Raw genomic sequence first — 26,303 nt, 5'->3', positions numbered from 1 at the left:
AAATCTGTATTTGAAACATATTTCGCCATACAGTATTTATCAGGATTTACGGGAAACGTTGGGAGACACCAGGGGCGGCTCGTAATAAGCACTGTGGAACTGACAGCACCCCCTATTTCCACTTATTATTATTTTTAATATTTAATATAGTGTGCCCTTAATTCTTTCTTTATACTTTTACAATACATAATCCTTAAGCTTAATGTCAGTAGCCACCCCCAGTTTGTGAAAAAAGTACGAATGTCTTTTTTTGGAACTGCGCGCTTCACAGTTCCAGACATGGTATATGACTGTTCTGTGCATGCGCACGCCGAGCCAGGGAGAGAGAAAGCACTGTCGCTCTTGCAGTGCCGAAATTCTTGCATACGTTGTTGGGAACGTGATTTCTTTTTACTCCATTCGTGTCGTATTCCTCCTATGTATTGATATCATGCACAGATATTCTTCCATTAAACACTTAACAGCTACTAAATTGTTTAACAAGAAATGCTTCGCTAGTTTTAGGAATGAACATTCTACAGAAGAAATAGTACTGACCACTGAAGCATATCCAATGATTGACAAAGAAAAGCTTGAAACTGAACTAAAAGTATTCTATTGTAGGTCTGATATCCATGAGTACTGCAAATTAATTGAGCTACTGAAATTTATCTTCGAAAATAATCTAGATGATTTACGTGATGATCTTAGCGAAATTACGAAATTGATAAAAATTCTCTTGAGAGTTCCCATGACTACATCAGAGGCAGAACGCTGCTTTTCAACACTGTAAAGAATGAAAACTTTTCTAAGAAGCACTAGGAATTCAGAAAGACTAAATGCGCTTGCATTGCTTTCAATAAAGAAAGTTTCCTCAGTTGTCATCCAGTGATCAAGGAGAAAATTATTGATCTTTTCGCACAAATTAAAATAAGAAGAATGGATTTCATTTTTAAATAAATAGATAAATATTGAACTGTAACAGTTTAGATTAAAGTAATTAAGAAATGTTTAATTTTTTTCTCGTAAGCTTTCATAATGTTTCAAAATAAATTTTCTTTTTATGCATGTTTGTTTCCTTTTACACAATTTTAAAGCAAAGGTTAATTTTTTTTTGGAACAGCACCCCCACTAATTTTAGCTACGAGCCGCCACTGGGAGACACCATCTCAGTTTATTTCTGAGTTGCTAAATGGGCAGCAAAATTTCGTTGGGAAAAATTTCTTAGAAATATGTTCCTTGCGTTTAACCACGTAAATCACTGAGAAAATAATTTCCAAAGTGAAAAATATTGTGATATCAGATCGATGAATGATATGTAGCAAATGTTACGAGTAGCAAAGATTAAATAGTAAGCAAAGATTACGAGTATTTTATTTGGTGGCATAGAATCAATTTTGAGAAAATATCTCATTATGTAAAATGCTCCAATTCAGTGCAAACTAAAATATTAAAAGAGGCACAGAAAATCATTCGTATGCGGATATTGGAGTACCTTTCGCAGTGTTTCAACGGGACTCAGAAGAGTATTATATAGAAACCTGGGTACACATCGTTCATGCAAGTAACAGTACAGAAGTACCTGGAGAAGAGTATTTTCGATGAGTAAAATTTTTTTGTGTCAGTATCATCAGCCAGGGTTGTAGCCAGTATTTTCTAGGATTCCAAAGAGTTGTTAGTCATTAATTACCTTCAGCATAAAAAATTAATCACAGAGGAGTATTATACACAGTTAAAAGCAAAACTGCTCAAAGAAATGCAGAGTAAACGAAGTTGTTTTATTAATGATTTATTTTAATATGTTATTTTTTGCTAAATCTAACTTGTACTCCTTCTTTCTCCCTCCAGCTCTTCCAGATATGTAAATTAGGTGGGTTTTAAATAACGAGCGAGAAAGGCAAGCTTGATAAGTTTACTGTAGTTTAGGAAGCTGAAATAAGTGCGCATTATGAAAAGGATTCCTGAAATTATCCGAAGACATAATTGAATTTATCATTGATTCATTATGTCAACGGTACATTCGATTTCTTTGATGTTAGGATTTCTTTTGTTAGTAAAAATAACTGACCTCAAATTCTGCCCGTTCTCTTTATTAAAATAGCTAGCAGCTTCTTATTTAAGATTACTGATTAAGCATTCACAAAATGTTTAAAATTTTGTGAATGCTTAATTCATTCACAATTTTGTGAATGAATTACACAATAATTAAAAATTTTGTGAATGCTTAAGTTCTATATTCAATTTTACATTTTAAATTAAAATTCTTTAGGAAAAAACACGCTTCTTCTCCAATCAATAATAATAATTTAGTTGTTATTCCCCTCTTTGCCGCTGTCAGTTACAAAATTGTGCGTTATTTTAGAGAAATTCCTGTTAAAAAGTATACACAGTTCTATCCTAAAGGGCCTGCTCCTGATAAGAATTCTTGGAGAATGCACAATATGCCTTGTCAGTGCGATTTGATATACGTTGATTAAACAAAACAAGCTTTAAAATTCTGTATCAAGAAACATGAATGTTACGATAGAATAAAAGGAAACAAATAAATCAACTATTCCTCAACATTATTGTTTTACAAATCAAAAATTTAATTTTGCTTCTGCTGAATTCATTTAAAAAATTTCCCAGTTGGTATCCTTGAGGCTTTCTATAGCCATAAAAATAAAAATCTTTACAATTTACATAAAACAGTTTACAATTTACAGAATTTAGTACATCATTATTTTTCACCTTAGAGAGGGATTCTACGCATAATTTCAGCAAAAGCATTTGTAGAAGTCATTTACGGAGCGCACCCCGACCGTCCTGGCAGACTATTATTCGCTCTATGGTCATATTATTCGCTCTATGGTCATGCGTTTGTAGAAATATCTCAATTAGAATCAGAAATACTTATAGAAGAATAATTTTGCGGGTGAGTTTTACTTTATCTCGACAAGCCGAACATTTTTAATTTGTCGCTCATTATCGCTTAGTATGCAATATTTGTTTACTTGCATTTCACTTTTCAGTTCTGCTCTACCACAGTTTTTAAAATAATTTAAGAGAGAATGTTATATATTTATACTCATTTTGAAATTAGTGGATCAACGTAGACTTCCTAATGTCACTGTCTGAATTGCTCGATCATAAAATTAATAGCTTATAAGGTATTTCGCCCACTTTCCTATCGTGCCTTCGTGGTGTAGTGGTTCTGCTCACTGGGCCGGTATTCCAGAGGTCCGTGGTTCGATTCTCGGCAAAGGCGGTTGCTAATTTTTCATCTCTCCGGCCTCAAAAATACCTAATGTCTCTACAAGCTATTAATACTAATGAATTATGTTACACTTTACAACGCTACAAGTTAAGAACAGTTGGAGTCTGGAGTCGAAGCGAAGATGAAAGGAATGTGCTTGTCTTAGCAAGCTGCCATCTGATATTCAGAAATACGAAGCGAATGGTAAGATATACGGCTAAGAAAATAGCTAATACTATTTAACTAAGGATATTGTAGTGACATTTTCTTTTCAGTAGTACGTAAGACAACAGAAGTGTATTTATTGCTGAGTCAACGACGCCTTCCTAAAAGAACCCAAATATCTGTTTCTTAATTTCTTTTCAAGAACTGTTTTAGCAAGATATCATACGGGGTCTGAGGCTAGACTTAAAGGTTTTCAGTAGAAACCTAGCTGGCTCTCCATGGTCCTCCAATGTACTTAAGTCTGGATCATTTGATTGACATATTCCGTCAGTTCCTGAAATGCGCTTTTAACAAACGTGAACAGTAAATTTATAAGGTTATTTTCTCCCTCCTTACAGCTTGCCTTCGAGGAAAGCAAACCCGACTAGCACTGGGATGTCCGAACTTTGAATCCAGGCGAGAACATTGCCTGATTTATCACGTTTCCCGTTTCCAAAAAAATCTATAATGACTCTGCAGTGGAACCTGAACTAAAATATGGTGGACGATAATTCGTTACCACCAGGATTTGTTTGGGTTCTTGCTTGCACAGTCGCCCTTCAAGTGAGGGAAAATGGAAGATGTTTTCCTCCTTCTTACCGCGTGCCTTCTTGGTGCAATAAGAAGCATTTCGAATCCCAGAAAGAGCATATTTACTGCTTCAAAACTCATAAAGGCTGTACAACTTCTTTACCCGCATTAAACCATCTTCTTACGTTCACTAGCTTGACCACGATCATATATGTTCATCCACTGAATATATGTGATCTCTTCCGATAAGAGAGAAATTAGAAAATAAGACAATACAAAAATACCCCCTTTAATACGAAAATTAACAAAATATTACATATTTCGTTTTAATCAATTTTCGGTATAAGAATAAAATGGGAAATGTATACCTTTGCAACTCATATGTGTATGTGAATTGATATGGTGCAGGACACATATAAGCAAAGAACCTATACAGTGTAACATCGGCATGCTGTCGATACTCGTACGATGTAAAGTACAAAGCTTATTATTAAAAAAAGAACGTAGCGAACAGATAAATTAATTAAATTATTATTTTGAGGGAGCTGCACAGGATCAACATAGCCATAAGATGGAAACTAGTTTCTGAGCTGCTGTGTATATTCTACGCTGACAAACAGGCAGGAGCTTGTGCTCAATTTTACGACCATAAAAATTTCTCTTTTCAAAGCTTTTATTTAGTTCACTTACGGTACTTCAGTGTGGTTGGAATTTTGGCATTGATTTTTAATCTACTTATGATTTGAATAAGCTATCGAGTTCAAATTTTATAGATATGCTACTGCTAAAGTGCTGAAATCAGTTGTTTTGCAATTTTACATTTTAAATTAAAATTCAATTCAATTTTACAATTCAATTCAATTTTAAATTTTAAATTAAAATTGCATTTTATTTTTAAATTTTAAATTAAAATTTTAAATTAAATTTTAAATTTTAAATTAAAATTGCAGATTATCTAGCTAATCTGCAGATTATTTAGGGTAATCCGTCAGAGTGCGGAAAATTGTTTCATTTCTCATATTACCTAAGTAATCTCCAAATTACCTGTATAATCTGAACATTACCTAGTACGCACTCGTTAAAGTGAAAATAATATCTTTGCTGGAAAAACAGCAATGTTTCTGCACGCTTAAATTAACATAAAGTTATTTATTTTTTATATCTAAAAAAAATCAAGTTAATACAATCAAACAATCAACAAATCAGTTGATAGAATCAATCTTCAATCAATTAAAAAACTATAATACAACGAATGAAACGGTTTAAAATATTATTACAATTAAGGATTAACATAATAGTATTTATTTATTTTACGATATCCAAAGAAACAAGTTAATACGATTAAAACTATCAACAAATTAGTTGATAGACTCAATCATCAATCTATTAAAAACTTTATGCAAAGAATCAAACGGTTTAAAATATTATTACAATTAGGAAATGAATTTGCAAAACATATAAAATTATGCTTACTTATTAATGTAATCTAAAGATTGGTGGTACTTTGAATTACATAGCAATTAGCTTTTGCGACAAGCACTCCTATTTGTGGTGCATTTGGATTTGCAGCAACATTTTCTGAAACTCTGCTCAGTACTAAGGGATTGTTTTATTGCTGTTTGAAGTAACGATGTTTCTACAGGGACATTTTCTTTTGTTAAAAATCTCTCTTTGCAAAAGGAAATGATTGAAACAAACTTTTGAATTTTAACGACACGGATGACGTTAATGTGCACATTAGTAAAATGCGGAAAACTCTTGCTTCTGCAATTTAAGGGAGCAAATCAAATAATCTGCAGTTTAGCTAGGTGATCTGCACATTAGCGACTTTTAGCGATAAAAGATACGTTGTTATGGCAGTGTTGCGAAGGGGCAACGTTGAGAAATACGATTTACACTTTTTCTTTATTTGTTGTTTAAATGATTTTTCCGCCTATTTTCCTTTAACGAATGAACTAAATATATCAGAAGTTTACTGTTTGCACCATCAAATAGAGTGCAGAAAAATCATTTCAATGAAACTTGTAATTTAATTCCTTAATTTTTGACGAATTTTCGAAAATCGTTCAATTTTTTAGACTGATTAACGTTTATGATTTTAAAATTTCAACGCCTGTAAAACTGTATCGAGTATAAAGTTTTAAAATTTTCCCTGACAAACTTTCTTATTTTAAAACAAGAATGATAAAAAAAAAATATTACTTGAGCGAGTAACTTTTTCTTTCTTTCTTTCTTTCTTTCTTTCTTTTTTTTTTTTTTTTTTTTTTTTTTTTCCAAGTGTGTTACAGTTTGAAACAGACGGAGAAAAAAGCATTTTCTCACAGAAAAATTGCTTTTGAGTTTTCTATCTTAGCACACTTAATACGAATTGGCGATATTTGTTTTAACCTCAAGTTAAATTCTCGTTGTAACATAAAGATTAAAAACAGAAATTAAAATATATTTAAAATGGGTTTATAGACAATAAGCTTGATTTAAAATGAATGTGATAACTAATGCACTAATAAGGAGAAAAATAATTTATCACATGGTTTAATAGGAATAATAGATTATATAATTCTATTTACAAAATTTATCTAAAATTTTTTATCGAATGGGGCTCTTTAGTAACGAAATCTATTTATTTAATTGCAGTGTCGTTTGTATAAGCCATTATCTTTTTTAATTTTCTATTAATTAAATTTCATCGTCAAATGTATAAACCATTAACTTTTTTTAATTTATCCTGGACCCTCCAAGCTTTTATTATTCACGTAAAACTGTAATTGAATTTTGTAAATAGAATTTAATCTATTATTTCTATTAAACTGTATGATAAATTATTTTTCTCTTTTTAGTGCATTAGTTAAAATATCCATTTTAATAACAGCTTATTGTAAAAAAACCCCTTTCTTTTAATTGTATTTTATTTATAGTATTTAATTTTCTTTATATATCTATTTTCAGGCGATCTGAAAGGCAACTATAGTATGAGAATGGAACTCGGAGAATACTTTCACAATATAAACGATTATTATTGGCTTGCAAAGTATTTCTACAAATCTTGTTACCAAATTTCTGAGAACAGAATAGGCGAGGAAGCAAAACTACCAATAAGTGCTTTGGAAAAATTAGGATTACTTGAGGAGCAGAAAAGTAAATAACGTTAAAAATCTTTGCGGATATGTCTATATTTCTGTCATGTGTTCTTATAAGTTTTGTGTATACGCATTTGTATATCATTTTTCATGTATTACAAAATGCGTCTACCAAGTTTTAGGAGTGAATTAATGAAAAAACGAGATCTCAAGAAAACATCATTACGATAAATATCGGCTGCTGGAAATCAAATAACTTATTTCCATAGGTAGTGTGGTGTATTTGGTGGGGTACTTAATTATGGCAAAGCACACTAGGGCTATCTGCCTAAGGAGAGGGATGCCTTCGTGGAGGACTTTCTAAGGGAAACTGGCTCGTATACATGTTACACATAGGGAAAACCACGAATAGACATAGTTATAATATGAACGAAATATAACGCTGAACGAAATATAACGCTGTTAGTGAACCTAGAGCCAAATTGCCGCTATGGTAAATAAATATAGTGAATTTTAAAGAGTGCATTTATTCTATTGTGGTTTATGCGCTATCGACGAAGTAGATTTAATTCAATCCAATAAGTTTAAATGAAATGCAAGAAAAAATGCGTATAATTTAATATTCCGTATAAGGAAGTCATATGGTGGACACATCAGATTTTTTTCTTACATTAGACTATTCAGCAAGAACCTGAGTCAGCAACAAAATTAAAAACATGGGATCTTCGGGAATGCCAATTACTGGAATAACGAAGTATAATTCATAGCGATTTAAAATACAGTGACCAACATTTTTTGGAGTCACGTATCGGGACCATAGAGTGAGATGGAAAAAAAAAAAAAAAAAAAAAAAAAAAAAAAAATAGAATCTGGAACATACCTTGTATAATGTTCGATTAACTAATTACGCAAGGACTATCTGGCTTAGAAGGAAGAGCTTAGAAAGTTTTCGCTGAAAACTTTCTTAAGGATTTCTTAAGGAAACGTTTCCTCGGCAGAATATTTTCTTGAAAAGTTAAGCTTCTTTTTTGTTTCCATAATCTAAATTATTTTTTGAAGTGCATCATTTGAAATTCTGAAGTTATATATATTTCACCGTCAATTTTCCTAAATACTAAACACAGGTGGATTAGAAACTTAAAAATTCTCTCCTGTTGAATTATCTCACACATCTTCAAGAATAATATGTAAGTTACACGAAGCCATCAGATGACGCCGATAATACGTTACAATGACGAGAGTGTAAGAGAAGTGTATATAAGGAATGGTAGCAAAGAGGTAAATTGTTCACAAGTGTACTGTAAGCTTCTCAGTGACACAGCCGAATAGTTATTGATTTTTTACGTGGTAGAATTATCGGCCGCCTGGAGTGTGAGAGTATTCAGATGGAAATATCCGAGGTACTTTTAATAGCCCAAATTGTCATGTATAGGCTTCGGCAACGATTCTAAAATGATGGAAATGTCAGTGGACGTTACAGTACAGGTCGCCCCCCCCCAGTCGCAACGCCGAATGACAACGGGTATTTGGCAGTAACTACCAAAAGAAGCAGCCGGAGGTATATTTCACAAGTGCATATCTGTGTAGCCACCGAGGGAGTGGCTTCTAGGATGGACCAATAAGCATCCAGCAATATTTCTGTCATGTCACATGACCTTTTGCGTGCTTTAAGATTTAAGCAAGATGGTTGAAAATACTCTGCCACGCAATTTTCTGTACAAAATAATTAAAGCATCGTCGATTGTTTCTGAAACATTTCATTGCGAAGTTAGATCAAATATAGGAAATTGTGAAGATTTCACTACCTGGTTGAAATAAATACAAACACATGCTGGATACTTCGCAAATATATCGATGTGAAACATTACTTAATAAGTGGTAAATAAGATGAAGAAAGAAATATATGAGAAACATCTGAGCCCAAATGCAATCTTTGCATAAAACTATGCGTATGAGAAAAAATAAATACACCAATTAGGTAAATAGAAGTCAGCACTTTTATTGCAGTCTATATGAAAAATATGTTCTATAATAATAACCAATGCAGAATTTTATTCAAAGTGAGCTTTACTAATTTGCATTCGTATACATTTAGTGGGTTAAATTTCACATTTAATAAATGCTCACTCTTAAACGTACTGTCTACACAAGAAATACTCATCAAACAGAGTGAATTTGTCGTATTCACAAAGAGTATATTCAATTTATTCACATATAATTTTTAATGTTAACAATGGATATAATCAGATCATATATATTCTGAATCTTACACTTTAAAAATAAAAGGAATGCAAGCACTGAAATAAGAAAACACTAGCTTTATTATAACACTCAGTCATTCTCAGCTCAATTTAAAAAAAAAAAAATATATATATACACTTGAATTCTCTTAATCCACATAATATGCCGTGAACATCAATCCTAATATTAATGCGTGATAAAAATCGCGAAAGTGAAATGTCAGCGATTAATCAAACTCAGAAACGAAAGCACTACGAGAGTTTCTACTATTACGCCATATATTTATAACTGCGAAACAAATGCAAATTAAAAAGTAAACAACATACGCTCACATGCACGAATATTTAGCGTCACAAGAGCAATAGTAGCTCATTGGTCCATTTTGGAAACCCCTCCCTCAGTGGCTACACTGATGAGCACTTGTGAAATACGCCAGCCGGAGCACAGCAACAAACCTGTATCGTAAGCTATCTTCAGCCACTGGTACAACAGTTTCAAGGAAAACAGTGTACAGATGTTTGGGACTGATTGGTCTATATGCTTGCAGGCCTTTCTGATGCGTTCCGCAGACGGCAACTCATTGTCGCTAGCGGTTAGCCTGGAGTAGAGAACATGCAATGTGGACATCGTCACAGTAAGCTTCCGACGAGTCCAGGTTTAGCTCGCAGTCTAATTCACGCCGGACTTTCAAATGAAGAACTCCACGTTTCTGCTACCATCAAGACAACATCATTGAACGACACCGTTACGGTGGTGCAGGAATGCTCGTTGGGGTTGAATTATACTAAGCTCCAGAACAGATCTGCTTGTTCAGATCGAAACCATGACAAGCCAGATTTATGGGGACATCATTCTGGAACAACATGCACGTTTGTTTAGGGGTGACATGGCGCAAAATTTGTGTTTATGGATGACAACGCCCGTCCTCACCGTCCAAACACTGTGAAGGAATACCTTCAATCTGAGGATATCAGGCGTATGGAGTAGCCAGCATACTCACCTGAATTTAATCTGATAGGGTATGTGTGGAACATGCTTGGCTGACGAATTGCAGCCCGTCAAGCACCTCCTATATGTTTATCGGAACTTCGGAGAGCATTGCTTGCTGTGTGAAGTAATTTTCCCCAAGATCATCTCGATAATTTGATACTCAGCATGCCTAGGCATTGTACATATTGTATTTCATCGTCTGGGAAACATACAATGTATTAACCATCATACCAACCATGTAATGTTAAATTTTTGTAAGGGAGATTATTTTTTTTTGTAAGTGCTCCCGGGAGCAAAAATCGCAGTTTTTATGGAAGGTATCATAAATACACCATCTTTTTTGTTCTTTATCTTTTGTTTAATAAATGGGCTTTATGAATAAGTGACTTTTTTTTTTGTTTCTAAATCGTCACTTGCTGGAGTTGGCATTATCCTTAATTTATGGACATAAATATATATTTTAAATACCAACCATGTAGAAATATTATTCTAATTTCCTAATTTTTAAATACACTTAAATACATGGTAGAGAAGGTTTCTGAAATGAAATATTTCGACATTATGCACAGAAATATAAAAAGGATTTTAAAATTATTCAAATAAGCTATAATAATGCATTTCTTTATTCAGGTAACATGGAAACAGCTTTGCATTTTATGGAAAAAGCGATAAGAATAGCTGATGAAAATGATTTGCCGAATGACGATGCTAGTAGGCACCAGTTGTATCTACACTTGATAAGGATTTATCGCAAATTAGGATCTCTGATATCAAATAAAGAAGATTACTCTATTACAAAAAAATCTAAATCAGTTCGATACTTTAAAAAAGCAGCTTTACTGGCAAAGAAGGGTAAGTATATAGAGCGTTATTGTTGTGACTCATACATATGAGTCTCAACAATGACTTTTTAAATTAAAGTAAATGAATAAATTTATAAACTGGAACTAATGGAAATACTTTTAAATTTAACGATGGATTCCACTGAAGACATGTTTGTGACAATAACTGAATTAATAATAATAATAACAAGTGTTATCTATATGCCGTTTCATTAAGAAAATAAGTATTATACTGTGATAATAATTATATAATTAATATTGTTATTACATAATACTGTGATAATAATTATATGATTAAAATTGTTTTATGTTGCGTAATTATGGGGTAAAATATAAATCCTTTTTATTAAATTCTACTATTAGCTCACAGCTTCCTATACCCTTTTCAAATTTTCAGTCATTAATAAAATACTTTTTATTCATCCACTCAAGTTCAAATTCATTTTTTAAACTTGTAGTGGATGACACTTGATGTTAATACAGTTTTTCATAAAGTCAATTCATACTTATTTATTCCTGTTTATCTCAGCTAAAGATATGCTGTTTTTATTAAATATATTATAAGACTTACAAATAATGACCGTTTATTACGAATTCTCATGTGCTGTAAAAATTAATTTTATAAAAACTTATAAATAATAGTACATAACTGTGATAAATGGGATTGTAATAAGTGGCACCAGTAAGACAGAATTCTAAATATTTTTAAGTATATAGAATTAAAGAATTGTAGAGTTGGATGAAGCGTATGTAGTGTCCCATTATGTAGCGAAAATTCTCCCCATCTTTCTATGTTAACGTGATAATAATATATTTTTAAAAATATAACCCTTTAAAATGTCCCTTGCTTCACAATTCACAAACGGAGAATGCGAAAAGAAAGCAAAAAGAAACTACAACACAACCCAAGCGACGATTAGGAGAGGAAGGGAAAAAAAAAAAAAAAAAAAACAGCAGCAGATCAAGCATATGTCGCCTTGAGTCGTGTGAAATCATTAGAGGGGATATTAACACGTTGAGCGCGGCGCCGGTTCCTGGGGAACGGCACTGAAATTTTCGTTTCGTCGGTCCGCGGGACCGACAATATTAAAGCTAAAAAATGAATATAGTCTCAATGAAATGTGATCAAATTTAGTTTTAATGAAATGTATTGAAACATTCTAAACAAAAATACGGCTTATCTCGCTGCCGGCTGAAAAAGAACAGCAAATTCGGCGCCGCGCTCAACGTGTTAATTGAAGAACTGGACTACTCGAAACTCACTGGAAAGGTTCCTTACAATAATGAAACATAACAAGAGATGTATAGAATGAGAAATTATAGATCACCATCAGCTTCATAAATTAGAAACGAAAAAATGTTAATAATGTTAATAAAAAGTAACTAAAATAAAATTGTTTATTGTTGACCTAAGTAGGAATTTAGTTTTTGTTATTTTTTTAATATTACTTGTGTTTCTCATCAAACCCAAAACTAATTATGTCACTTCTGCACATGGCTCTCAAGAAGTGCGTCAATAAACTCTGAAGACATAACGATTATTTAATTCAATTATTTCATTACAAATTTCAATGCTTACGATTTTCAAATAAATTTGATGAAATATAACGTTAGGTGTCATACACCAATGTATTTCGAAGTCTCAATGCGTCTTTCATTTGGCAGCTGTTTTCGATGGTAATTTCTATTCTGAGGAAATTATATGCTTACATTCAACGATGTATTCTCCCAATGTTTAGTTGAACTTCTACTATTTAGATACTTCTCCAAATGGAGATGAATAATAATAGATTTATTAGGTTATCTTACATTAATTTTGTTTGCAGTTAATCAAAATTTTTATGAATGGCTTCGTTTTAAGACTCTTAAACAGAGAATTTTGAAATTTCAAGTTCGATTTTGCTTTAAGCATGTGTAGAGTCATTAGGGTTTTTTTTAAGTAAGAAAGGCAAAGAATGAGTAATGCCGTTGCCGGTACTCGAATACGCGCCGAGTGTGCTACTGTTACACCACGAAGGCATACAGAAATGAGGGAAAAAATACCTTATATACTCCTCCTTTTAAAGGGTGACTGGGGATTAGGGAACCCAACCGCCAAATCTTGGTGTTGAAGAATCATCATCTACTGCCTTTTAGTTCGGAAGCCACTGTGGAATCATTATATTATTTTGAAGCAGTAGAGGCGAAAAATGTGCAATGCTCTTGCCGGGAGTCGAACTTGGAACTCTCGACTAAGCGCCAAGTGTGCTAGCCGTTACACCCCGAAGGCATGCAGAAAGGAGAGAGAAAATATAATGTATGTATTAAATGCTCCTTAACACCTAATTCAATAAAAAATTTCATATGTTTACCATCAGTGCAAATAAAATTCGATTTTTGATTAGATAAGGTTGTAGAGTTCTTTTGCTTATCTTCTAAGTGACAATCGTACGTGTAGTAAGTTCTGGTGGGAAGTACACAGAAGAAGGGTTAAAAGTACCCTTTATTAAACTCTTTAAAATTTACAATGCGTCAGCTCGAAGCTAACACACTACGCTTTCCTTGGGCGGTAACTGAAATTTCAGAACTAAACTAAAAATTCGAAGATGTTCACAAGTAGTAGAAATTACACTGCAGGGCTCAAATAACTCCTGTTACTTAAAACCGCGTCGAAACAAACTCTTTCTTCACAAGGTAGAATTTGGATTCCTTCCTTTCAAATTTAAACATTCTGGCATTGACAGCTTAATATTAAATAAAATTGGTTATTTAAAATAAATATAAATCCCTACAAGATATAAAAGTAGGTGATTAATGATACGGAACACTAATGTGGTATTACCCGACTCAAAGCAAGAGAGTTTATTCAAGCTGTCTCTCTCTCTCTTTTTTTTTTTTTTTTTAGCCCAAAAGGGTTATTAGACTTGAAACGCGGTGTTGTGTCGAATCACTATAAATGCGTCGTTTCACTTTTCATTCGAGTCTGCTGCAATTCGGCAAAATGTAAGACAGTTGTCTTTCAAATTGAAACTGTCTGCTATGGATTAACATATTAAGTTAGTTGAAAGCAATAGATTTAGATATTTGTGAAGAGGAAATCCTAACTGATCACATCACGTAATATTTGTATATTCTGTTTTATAATTGTAATACATTGCAAACCTCAGAATTCGCATCACGTACTTAACTTTTGTAAAACATGACGGAATGAGATTAATGAGTATTGCTGATATTTCCTGCTTATTACACACGGTGTGCTTCAGAATTTCTAATGATAACATTTTGGAGAAATGAAAGAAAAAAAAAAAAAAAAGTGGGGCATTTGAGTTCAGTTGAAATATATCTTAAAGCGTATTTTATTATTTGCTGGGTTTGAATTCTAATGTCGCTCAGACGGTTAGTGGTTAGGAAGGTCCATTACGGCACCGAAGGGCCCGGGTTCGAATCCCGGAGAAAACATGGATGCTTGTCGGTGTGGCATGGCGGCACTCTAAATATGCGGCAAGCCGAACGTCCTCGTGGATTGGTGGAAGGACAGAGGAGTGGGAGGCCCCCGGATTCCCCTCGGTATGTTCTGCCTCAAAATTGGGAATAGAAGTCCAACCTCTCTTCGGAGTAGGCTTTGGCAACCATTTTTCCATATAAATATGGACAAGATAACAACATTTGAATTCCAATTTATTTCTAATAGGTACAACAGAAAGTCAAGCTGTTTCGTTTGGAATGCTTGGAAGAACAAGGATGAAGTTTAATGATTTTAAGAATGCCCTCCAGGTGAGATGGCTTTATAAATATTAACGATAACTGTTCAATGAAGCTTTAATCTTTTCAGATTTGTTTAACAATACATGGCAAAGCCACGAAGATGAATTTGCTTAAAGAGAAGGATGCCTTCGAGGAGGACTTTCATAGGAAAGTTGCTTTGTATTTGGATGACACAAATAATCACCCATGCAGTCAGCTCATTCGCTTGAACTGGAATGCCTATCGAACTATCAGCGTTCAACAGTTTTATCCAGTCGGGCACATAGTTGGACTAGTAGAAGGGATGGGCGAGTTTCTTTATAATAAAATGATGCAGAAACACATTAAATTATAACATAAAAGATTAAAAAAAGTCTTATATCGAATCAGATTGAAAAATTTGTCAAAACATTAAGTTTACTAGTAAACCTGTGAATTCAAATCTAGGCACTGAGTGATAATTTAAATGCTTCGAATCTTCTCAAAGTAAAAATATGCGAGTTTAATGAGTGAAAATGCAGGATTACAAGGTCCTGAATGCAACGAAAATCTAATAAAATATAATTTCAAAAGATGAGAAGAATTAAATAATAAAATAAGCAAAAAAGTATAAAACGAAAAAAATATATTTATCTGATAAATTATCTCCCCCCCCCTCACACACACATTCAGTAGGGTAACGTAAATAATCGTAACTAACATATATAAAGGGTTAAAATAAAAAATACCTTTTACGGTTTTAAAAATACCTTTTATGGTCAGAGTACCTTTAAAATTACATGATTTTACTTGAACGGGGTCTTATTTTCTCCTCTCCTTAAGTAAATATATTGAACAGCTTGCGTGTCGCCCATATGGTATAGTGGTTAGGGGAGCGTACTACGGTACTGACGGGCTCGAGTTCGAATCTCGGATAAGATATGGATGTTTGTAAATGTATAGTGTCGGTGGGGCATGGCGGCACTCTAAATGTAGCTAGCCGAGAGTCCTCTCGTGTGGGAGTGGAGAAGGGTAGGAGACCCCCGGATACCCCTCCTTCGGGGTGCTCTTTCTCAAAATTGGGGTTGGAAAATAGAAGTTCAACCTCTCTTCGGAGTAGGTTCTGGCAAACATTGTTCCATGTAATATGGACACGACAACAACAACAGTTTGAATACTCAGACCAATTTGAAAAACTAGCAGACAAATTGTATGGTCTACCAATATGTAAGATATATTATCCCTAAGGATTTATCTGGTATATTATTAGTATCCAGGATTACAAACACGTAGGAGGGATGGGATGAACCCAGAAAATTCGGAATGGCACAGCAATTTACGGTTGCGTGTCATATATACATGGGAAGCACCAGAAATCAAAGGACATCACACAGTGAAAATGCTTTTTAATAACAAAAGTTACAGAAGTCAAAAAAAGTAATCGAAGTGTCTCCTATGAGCTGTAATGCAGCTCCAAAGCATGGAGTTCTGTAAGATTCCAGGTATGTCTCAGATTTCCTCGGAAGCGTAACTCATATAAATGGGGTAACATCGGTATTGTAACCAAGAGAGAGGTTTCTAGAAGATATCAGAGATTTCCAGTCAGTGGCAGACCAACAACTATCAGGGCTTGGGACGGAAATCTTCCTGGGAGTGCCCCTTATTAGAATGATCACCATACAAAATGTCACCACAAATATATAATTAACATTTATTTAATTAAAATTAAATAGTTACAATTATTTTGAAAACAAAAGATTGTAAGACTAAAGAAAAAACAACTTACATTTAGCAAACAAACATATATTTAAAAAAGCTTATTAATCTGCCATTTTTTGATGATTGAAAAAGATTGTTTTTAACTTTTCTATCAATAAAAAGTGTTAAAACTTTTTTTTGTTTGTTTGTTTTTGTTTTTGCGAGCTTTAACTCCTGAAAAATTAAATTTTCATCAAAATTAATATTTATAGCGATTGCATTTTTAATGGCAATTTGCCAAACCGTTAAGTCTTACTAGGCTCGTTGTTGATCGAAGACTGCTTTTAAAGAAAAGCTTCTCTCGCAAGAAACAGTTGAAACACACACTGTCAAAAAAGTATTTAATGTCAGATATAAGTTAAGGACTGAATCACATAGAAATGTATAGCTTGTATAGCGAGCGATGTAAGAACGTGAAACATGCGCAGTGCCCTCGCTGAGATTCGGACTTCAGACCTTCCAAACACGCCTCGAGGGTGCTTCCAGTTACACCACAAAGGCATGCGGTAAAGGAGGGAGAAAGCGCCTCATGTACTCCCCCTTTTATAAGTGACGAGGGATTAAGGGACCCAGTAATGATAGCAAATGATACTAAATTAATTTCTTCTTAGCAATTTTAAACTTTACAAACAAACTTAATTGTTTCTTAGCAATTTTAAACTTTAAAATAGTCAAATTAGCCAAAGCATAAGTTAGTAAACGAATTATATGTACCAAATTTATACAGTAATTTACTTTCTGTTCAAGCGTGAAGCAATAAAGTTTGCAGTGTTACATTTGACATTAATAAGTGTACTATTAAAAGGAATAATGTACCTATAGCTAACACCAAAGCTCAAGTAGGTCTATATACTAGATTCGCTGCAAGCTCAATCGACGAGAAAACATATTTTGCTAATGCAACATCGTGTTCTAATATAAACTGCTTACTAAAATGGTATCATAGGTATCTAGGTCACTGAAGTATAGATGCGATTAAAACACTCGAGAAAGATGATCTGGCAAACAGCACAAAAGATAACATATGTCAACACAGTGTTGAATATTCGACTTGTACTAGAGCTAAACAGAAAAAAAAAAAAAAGAAAAAAAAAAAAAAAAAAGAAAAGAAAAAAAAAAGTCGAATTTTAGACGTAAAAAGAATCCATTAGATTTAGTTCACAGAGGCATGTATGAGCTAACGGAAGTTGATGGCTTAGGAGAGAAAACATATTTTGTAACTTTCATTGATGACTATTTGCGTTGTACTCAAATTTTATTACTTCAAAAGATGATGTACTAGATAGATAAAAGGATGTTGCATGGACAATAAAACAATTTAGGTAGAAAATAAAAGTTCTCAGATCAGAATACGGTATAGATTAGTGTAATGAAGCTAATTGATAAATACTTAATGATATGTCGGTTCCTTATTGTCCAGCACAGAATGGTGTAGCGGAAAGGAAAACAGATCACTAATAGAAATCACAAAGAAAGTAAAAAATTACTGAAAGGTTTTCGGGCTGAAGCAACAGCTACTGCTGAACACCTTTACAACTGATTTACCAAATAAAAAAACACCATATGAATTATTGAATGGTATGAAATCAAATTTAAGTCACGTATGATGTATGGCTGTAAAGCTTATTTTTATGTTGACAAATAAAAAAGGTGGACATTTGCTAATACAGCTCAAGAAGTATTATTTGCAGGATACGTTTCACGAAGCAAAGGATATAGGATTTATACAGGTAGAAGGGAAGTAATAATAAACCGAATTGTTAAATTTTCCGAAAACGCACCTACATTTTCTCTTTAGGATGCAATGCATTAAAAATAAACGAGATTTTTTTACCTTCTCAAATATTATAACAGTAGTGCAATTAATTTTTAAACATTATTCAAAATTAAAGTTTCCTCTCAATTTTTTTATTATTTAGTTTAGATTTTCTTCCTAAAATTATTTAAGGGCTCGGGTTCAAGTCCCAGAGAAGGTATGGATGTAAAATTGTCTGTCCCTTAATAGAAGGTAACGGTGGCCGCTTATTAGGTGCCTCCAACGACTTCACATAACAGGTAGACGGCTCACCCACAGACAATTCGTCTGCTAGGATGTCTCCAACATATACCACGTGACTTAAGCTCTTGGGGAGTGATAGCTTAGGCTGTTTATCGCCAGTTTGGCGCGCTTCTGATATGGCTAGTAGTGCTTTTTATTTCCGTTTGCTGGCAGTCGGCAGACAACGGCCTCGAATTAGGTTATTGGATTTTTTACAATTATTTTTAGATATAACTTAACCCCTTTTTTCCTGAATATTTTATCTATATTTTTAATAATCGCTTTAAATTATTTGCGCCATTATTTAGTATTCAGAACTCTGAATTAATTCATTTCGATATCTCGTAGAATGATCAAGAAAGCAATGAACAAACATCTCTTAGCAATGATGTGACAGCAGATTAGAAAGCACCTGAAATATTAATTAAATATAAAGAAGAAAATGTAGAGAGATGGGTTTCTAGAACTGAAGGTGTTCTATAGAACATTATCTCAAAAGAGAGATCCGGAACACTTTGAAGGAATATTGAGCCTACTAAAACGAGAACAAGAAGTTGATTCAAGGCGACTGAAGAAGAAATAAACTCTGTAAAAGCGAACGATACTTAATGATACGATACTTGCATACTGCCAGAAGCATTAAGTAGGCCAATCAATCAAAGATATCCCTTTCTTCTTTGGCATTGATCATTCTGTAAATTCTGGAAAGTGGAAAATGATTCACACACACAGTTGGTTGCAATTTTAAGACATCTGCCAGCACACTATATCTGTATCAAAGGCATATTTGCCAACCTATGACAATTGAAAATCAGGAGAATTTTTTTAAAAGAAATCAGGAGAATTTTCTTAATGGAAAAAAAAAAAAAAATAATAATAATAATGATAAAAATACATAAAAGCAAAATGTATTTTTTCACAATGAATTAACTTTAAATAGTAACTAATTAAGAGCTGAAATTCCAGTTAATAATTGTTAAATGCAAATAATTCCATTTCCTCTACCAATGGAAATCACAAATTTTTCTCTACCAATGGAACTCTTCACTTCCAATGGAAACATTTCTCTAAAGATAACTAGTATGCACATGCACATTTCAAACATTTTCTTATTTCAGTGCTATGCAGTTGTTGAAATTCTTTCAATTCTCCTTTCCTTTTCAAGGGCGTAGCTAGAGGGGGCATCTGTCCCCGGGCGCACAATCCAAGGGGCGCCAAACTGATGTTACGGCATTTTAGAATGAAATGTTTTCCATCCTTGGCAAGCAGTAGGGGGCGCGAAATCTTCAGTTGTCCCTGGGCGCTGTAAACTCTAGCTACGACTCTGTTCCTTTTAGACCTCTTTTCAAGATAATAGTAAATATGAACAATGTGTTCAGCCACATTTATTGCTAAAGAGCTGCCTAAATGTAAGATGTGTCATGCATGGGAACCTCATAATTTACAAATATGAATTCTTATTTTTAAATAAATACCTTCAACACCAGTCTTCAAACTTGCCATTATTGGTGAATTGTTGGCATCAAGTGCTTAACCAATTACCAAAAGGACTTGTATTCTCTTTTAAAGTTTTAATAATTAGCTGTGCTATATTAAATCTTGTCGAATCTTCTTCTAAAGTGGAGAAAGAAAGTAAACTACACTCCATTTCTGAAGACTCTGAATTAAAAAAAAGAAACAAAAACTGTATACAGTTTTCCATCGTGTGTTATTGCTTCCATCCACAGAGAGGCAGAATGAAGCTGTTTTAATGCAGTCAATATCTGAAGATTTATTTTTCACATTCATTTCTTTAATAATTGAAGCCGGTTTTGTCCTTGAGTATTTCTTAGCGATTTCGCTATCGGGGAAACATTTTTCTAAATAAAGCTGTAGCATGATCCGATATATTCAGTGGCAGGTTATACTCCAGTAAAAAGACAGGGAATGAGCATTCTGTATTAATGACTTTTAAGTCCTTTTTCCATAGAATTGAATTCGTTATTTTTTGAATACAACTGACATTGTCCTTGTGTACGAGTATGTTTAAGAACATCGCCACCGTCTGATATCAAAAAATCACAATGACAAACGGTGAACATTGCAAATGTATATTTCTTTGATGAAGTAATAGAAGGAAAGTCATATATGCTTGATTTTTGAAAGGTACATGAATATTTTACCTTTTTTGGAGAGTCACAATTTCTTAAAATATTTCTTGAAAGCATCTAAAAGTCACAGCGATCGGCAGCGAGACGAACGAAATAACAACCTCGATCTTGCTTTGTGCTCTTTGGCTAACATATACCAGATAGCCCGTAGTAGCGTTTAACGTGCATTGGAGAACTGGAACACGATGTTTCTGGATACATGTGCTCTCATACATAAAGAAGTGCACCAAATGTCTCACTATTGAAATGATAGTTTTATTTTATATGTAATCTAGAGAAAAACCATTCACTTTCAAATGCAAATAATGAAGTATGAAGTCAAGTGACATAAAAATCGTGAGAAATATTAATAAGAGGAAACCGCGAGAAACATGTTGTAAATCGGATTGGCGAGAGTAATTGGGAATCTCCCGCCTAAATCGGAAGAGCTGGCAACTCTGCAACGGCTTTACATGAAGGGAATGTATGTCCAAGTACCAAGTACCTGTGTTACACTAAAGTTTTGCATGTTCCAGAAATGCAAAACTGAACTGGTATTATTTCATTGGACTATCTCAGACTGGCACAATGTCCTGGAATCGGACGACAGAATCCGGAAAGACTCCACATGGAATCATACTCAGAACATCATGCTGTGGGATGGAATTTCAATGGGATATAACATTCAGCTGTACATCTTTAAAGACAGTTCTGTGATGGCTATGCGGTATTTATTGGGTTGAAGTCCTACACCAACTGTGAGATTCTGTGCTGCAGCAGTTGATTCTGATTCCCTCATGGATCATAATGGCTATCCTGCTTGAACTAATATTGTTACTGAGTATTTGGATAGTGAGGGCATTTCTCGTATGGAGTTGCCACTGTATTCCCTCAGAAAATCTTAGGATACATTCATATGTGCTGCCTCTGCAAGTTTACCTCCTGCAGCTAGTCTCAGACAGTTGGAAACTGCACCTAATAGAGGAATGATTATTGCTAGTATCTGCTATGGCTCATCACCTTACTGAAAGCATAGGCAAATGCTGTAAAGTTTGTATAAAAGTCCAGGGTGGTCATATACCTTATTAATGTTAATTTGGTTTATTTGTTTCTAGCTTTAAACATTAATTTGTTAATAACCCATGGTGGTCATACACCTTATTAATGCAAGTTCTGTTTGTTTCTAGCTTTACTCATTAATTTGTTAATAACCCAAATGTGACTCACATAACTTACAAAAATTAAATGCATTTTAATCTTTGTATATAATGCTTATTTTCTTTCATGAATAAACACATTTGTCAACTTCAGATGTAATCTAGCATTAATCAAAGCTTTCTCATTTTTGTTGATTTTGTATACAACAGCATTTTTTCCATCAATATTTTTTTTTTTTTTTTCTTTTTGTACTGCACTACTGAAAATTCTTTTTTTCCTGAACAACCCCCTTATAAAGTCTCATTTAGGAAAATTTTAATTTATTTTTCAGATTCTGAGATTAGATGCATCAGTATATGATAACTGAAATTCTAAAAATAATAATAATAATAATTTGTGAACTATTGAATCAAAAGCATCACCAAATTAGTACACTTCAAACTTATTTACACTATTCACCCTTTTTATGACAATTTCAACTACATGTTCAATTTCTTTAATTTATATGCAGGTCGTCAACATCACAACATGGGCTTCTGAAACTTCTTTAAATATATGAAATGTGACAAGTTCAGTTGCAACACAATGCATGTGAAAAAGAAAAGAATTACGCTTTAGTTTTGTTTATCAAATATCCACTCTTTAGATATTTCTTGTATTAAAATTTCAGGAATTATTAATTTCATAAATACTGTAAACATTTTTATTTATCCTTCATTTTAGATAATTAGAATTATTCATAATGTTTTAAAAATTACTTAAATTTCTCATTTGTTTTTACCTGAATGTACAAAATTTATTTTAGATTCTGAATTAAAATATAAATATTTTTCAGGATTTTGAGTCATACATTGCATTATGTGATAAATGCAATGATCAATATGGTGTTTGTAATGGCTATTTCGCTTTATCTGACATTCATAAACGGACAGGCAACATACACGAATCCAAAGCAGCTGCAGAAAAATGTCAAGACATGGCAAAAGAATATATGTTTGAAATTCCTTACATCTTCTCAGCAATAAGTCTAGGACAAATTAGTACTGCACAGGTAATTCATGCCATGAATGTTGTTCTCAGAATTAAATTTAAAATTTATTTTCATTACCTGGAAATACCAAATACAAAGCAGCATAAGAAAGCATGATGGAATATAAAGATCTCTGCTATTCAAATAGTTAAACAGAAAATAATAACACATTTTCTTGTTTTGAATCTTCAGGGTTTGTACACATTTCTGCACATTGAAATTAAGTACTTTTAAGGACCATTAATGAAAAAAATTAAGGACCCATTAACAAATGGGAACTGAATAAATTCAGATAAAAATATTATTTATGCCCGAACTTCACTTATACCATCCTAAAAATAAAATAGATCCCCAAGTAGGTTGGATTATTATTAAACAGAACTTAACTAACATAATTATTAGTAAGTCTGAGAATAAAAACTTAATGAAATTTATCAAGTAGCAGTAAATATTTTACACTTATAATATTTGAACATATTTGAAGGAAGATAAGCAACATTATATTAATGATTTTATAAATATTTTACACTTATAATAGTAGGACATATTTGAAAGAAGATTAGCAACATTATATTTAAGTTTTTTTTTTTTTTTTGTCTTTCTCAATCGTTATTATCTTTTATAACATATATAGCAAATTTCAAAATGCACCAATATGTAAATTCACATATATCTTAGAAAATTTTGAATAAAAAACTAATTTTTTGCGGGTGTGCCTACAAATACATCTACTTTAAGATGATGTTTAAAATACTGTAGATTAAAATAAAAAAAATTTTGAAAAATTTATAAAAATTATTTAAAAATAAATCATAAAAATGAATTTTATTTGGAATGAACCTAAATTTCGAAATGTGAAAGGAAGAATCAAACAAATTTAATAAAAAAAAGAGAGATTAATAAATATATACCAAACTCAAACTGAGAGCTAATCTTTTAAAAACTACTCATGTGATTTTTACAAAACTTGGTAGTTTGTCATAATTTGAGTTGTAGAATCAAAATATGGAAAAGAAATTGGTAAGTTATTTCAGAAAAAGTCCAATTTTGTGTCAAAATACCTATATTTGAACAATGCTATATATAAATCTAATACATATCCCAAGTCGCGCTTTTGAGACATGAAAAACGGAAGTTGAATTTCGTCAATCCACCCAGTAAAACGGGAGATATAGAAGTGTCCCATTTTTTTTCGTAGTGTACCTATGAGGGTTTACTTGATCTGGTAAAAGTAAAATATTCCCAACCCCCTGACAGACATGAAGCAAATTATCACTATGTCTGAAAGTAACTGCAAAGTCAGGCAAAAGTTCTTATTTAAAAAGAACTTAGAACATAAAGGCATGTTCTTATGCTAAGAAAATCAATTACAGCTTGTGGTGATGTAATTAAACAAGATGAGGCAATTTAAACTAAAAGTATGGATTAATGGTCAAAGACTTTACAATTTAATTTTAATTTAAGCTGGCCATGTAGCTCTATCATCAAAACAAATTCAAATGTCGGCAGTGATAATGCAAAGACAAATTACGAATTATGAGAGCTGACAGGAACTAATGCAGCAAGCAAGCAGAGGTCAGAAATACACCGTCTTGCACTCCAAAAACCTCTATCTAAGTGATTTGCATTCTGGTGAGGAAACAGAAATGGTAAATTATAGTGAAGACTAAAATTATTAACTGGGTAATTTACATAATAATAACTGTACATATCTTTGAAGAATAATTTTCTTTATCTTTATGAATTCAGTTCCCTTCTTCAACACATTTCAAGAATTTTTGGATTTAATTAAAAATTTCTGTTATTTAAAAAAAAAAAAAAAAATACTAAATGCATTTAGAAAGTATAAAAAAAGCTGCTAATTTCATTTCTTTAGTAATATGGACATTCAAAAGAAATGTGAAATATATATGGTAACAGCCGGTTACAGACCTCGTTTGGCAAAATGTTTAGAATTTAGTGACACACCGAGCAACAAAATCTAGAAATGGCCAAACTTTTACAATTCAGAGCAGGCACTGGAAGCAGAATTAAGAATCCACAGTGATTATATCAGGGGGAAAATGCCTGGTCCCAGCCCTCTGTATGATGCATTAAGACATATTAAATGAATGTTTTAAATTGTCAGTTCTCAATTTTTTTATTAATAAAAAATTCCTTTCTATAATTGCCTGTCCATATGATAACATTAGAAGCATTTTTTTAAAATTTTCTATGCTTGTGTCTAGTGAAAAAGTAGGGAACGCAAAGGGAAAATAAACATGTTAAGAAAAAGATTCTAGTATCAGAAGTAAAACATTCAATTATTACGTTTTCATTGTTCTTCCAGACGTTCTCCAAAAAGTAAGAAATTCATCATAAACTGTAAAATAACATCCATTATGTGTTAATACCATGGAGACATTTTTCATTTTGTCACTTTTTCTGGAATCTTCTAGAATCATGGGTCTATAAATCTTGCCTTCATATCCATTTAAACTTTCTAAGTTCCAATGTGTAAAATCTTATTGCGAAAAGCCAGAAATATTTTGGAAAGAAAAATCAGAGGGAAAAAGAGTAAAATTAATTTTACAGAGAAAACTTATGCATATTATGAGAATTCTGAATATTCTGAGGCAATTTACATTAAAAAACTCTTATCATGAAACAATTAAAAAGAAGATAGTTTTAATTAATTACATAGCTATTTTGCTTTTGATAAGAACTGTTTCATAAATTGTGTTTCAAACATATACCATGTTTATTTTTCACAACCAAAATATGGAATAATAAGTGGCCAAAATTTAACTTTATAATACAACAGCAAAAAATAAAAGTATTTTATTTTAATGTTATTTTTTCCAATATATTACCATTATTATAATGAAATTTATCAATGTTATAATATTTTTTTTAAAAAAATCGTCGAAAATTCCCAGATCTCAGAACTAAAATTTTTTTACAAAAACTGATCATAAAATCACGAAATTCAGAAACATTTAATAAAAGAATTCATCCCCAAAAAAGTTTTTAAGAGCTCTTCATTAGAAAAAATGAAATAATTTTGAAATGCTTAGGTTTCACTTCTCACTCAGAAACTCAAATATCCCATCATTTATATTAGAAATGCAAACCCATTCACAAGATAACAATATTTGTCAGGGAATCACCAAAAATATTCCTCTTCCAAAATGTTAATTCACACTCAAAATGGCAATAGTAAAAACAGACAGAAATTTCAGATGATTAAAATAAAGGACCAAAAATCGATTCCAAAACATCTAAGGACCTTTAAGAACCGCATGAACCCTGAATCTAATTAAGAGATTTCTGATACATTGCTAATGTATTGTAGTTTAGGTTCTTTATACTTCAGTTTGCTTTTTAGTTATTATTTTAGATGCGTTATT

General features: G+C 32.5%; 1 protein-coding gene across 1 annotated transcript in view; it reads left to right on the top strand.

Annotated features, from left to right (window-relative positions):
• The window catches only part of LOC118201783 (uncharacterized), a 35,407-nt gene that overhangs the window by 7,591 nt on the left and 1,513 nt on the right, over positions 1–26,303 (top strand). The window contains exons 2-5 of the mRNA XM_085813188.1: positions 6,896–7,084; positions 10,888–11,109; positions 14,770–14,852; positions 22,720–22,935. Coding sequence (XP_085669314.1) covers positions 6,919–7,084; positions 10,888–11,109; positions 14,770–14,852; positions 22,720–22,935 — 687 coding nt within the window. The 5' untranslated portion in view covers positions 6,896–6,918. The remainder of the gene's footprint in view (positions 1–6,895; positions 7,085–10,887; positions 11,110–14,769; positions 14,853–22,719; positions 22,936–26,303) is intronic.

Source organism: Stegodyphus dumicola, chromosome 3 (genome assembly GCF_044657685.1).
Source record: "Stegodyphus dumicola isolate Sdum_Otavi_A_Nest chromosome 3, ASM4465768v1".
NCBI lineage: Eukaryota > Metazoa > Arthropoda > Arachnida > Araneae > Eresidae > Stegodyphus > Stegodyphus dumicola.
The sequence above is the reverse complement of the archived record's forward strand: the minus strand, read 5'-3'. Positions and strand labels throughout refer to the sequence as shown.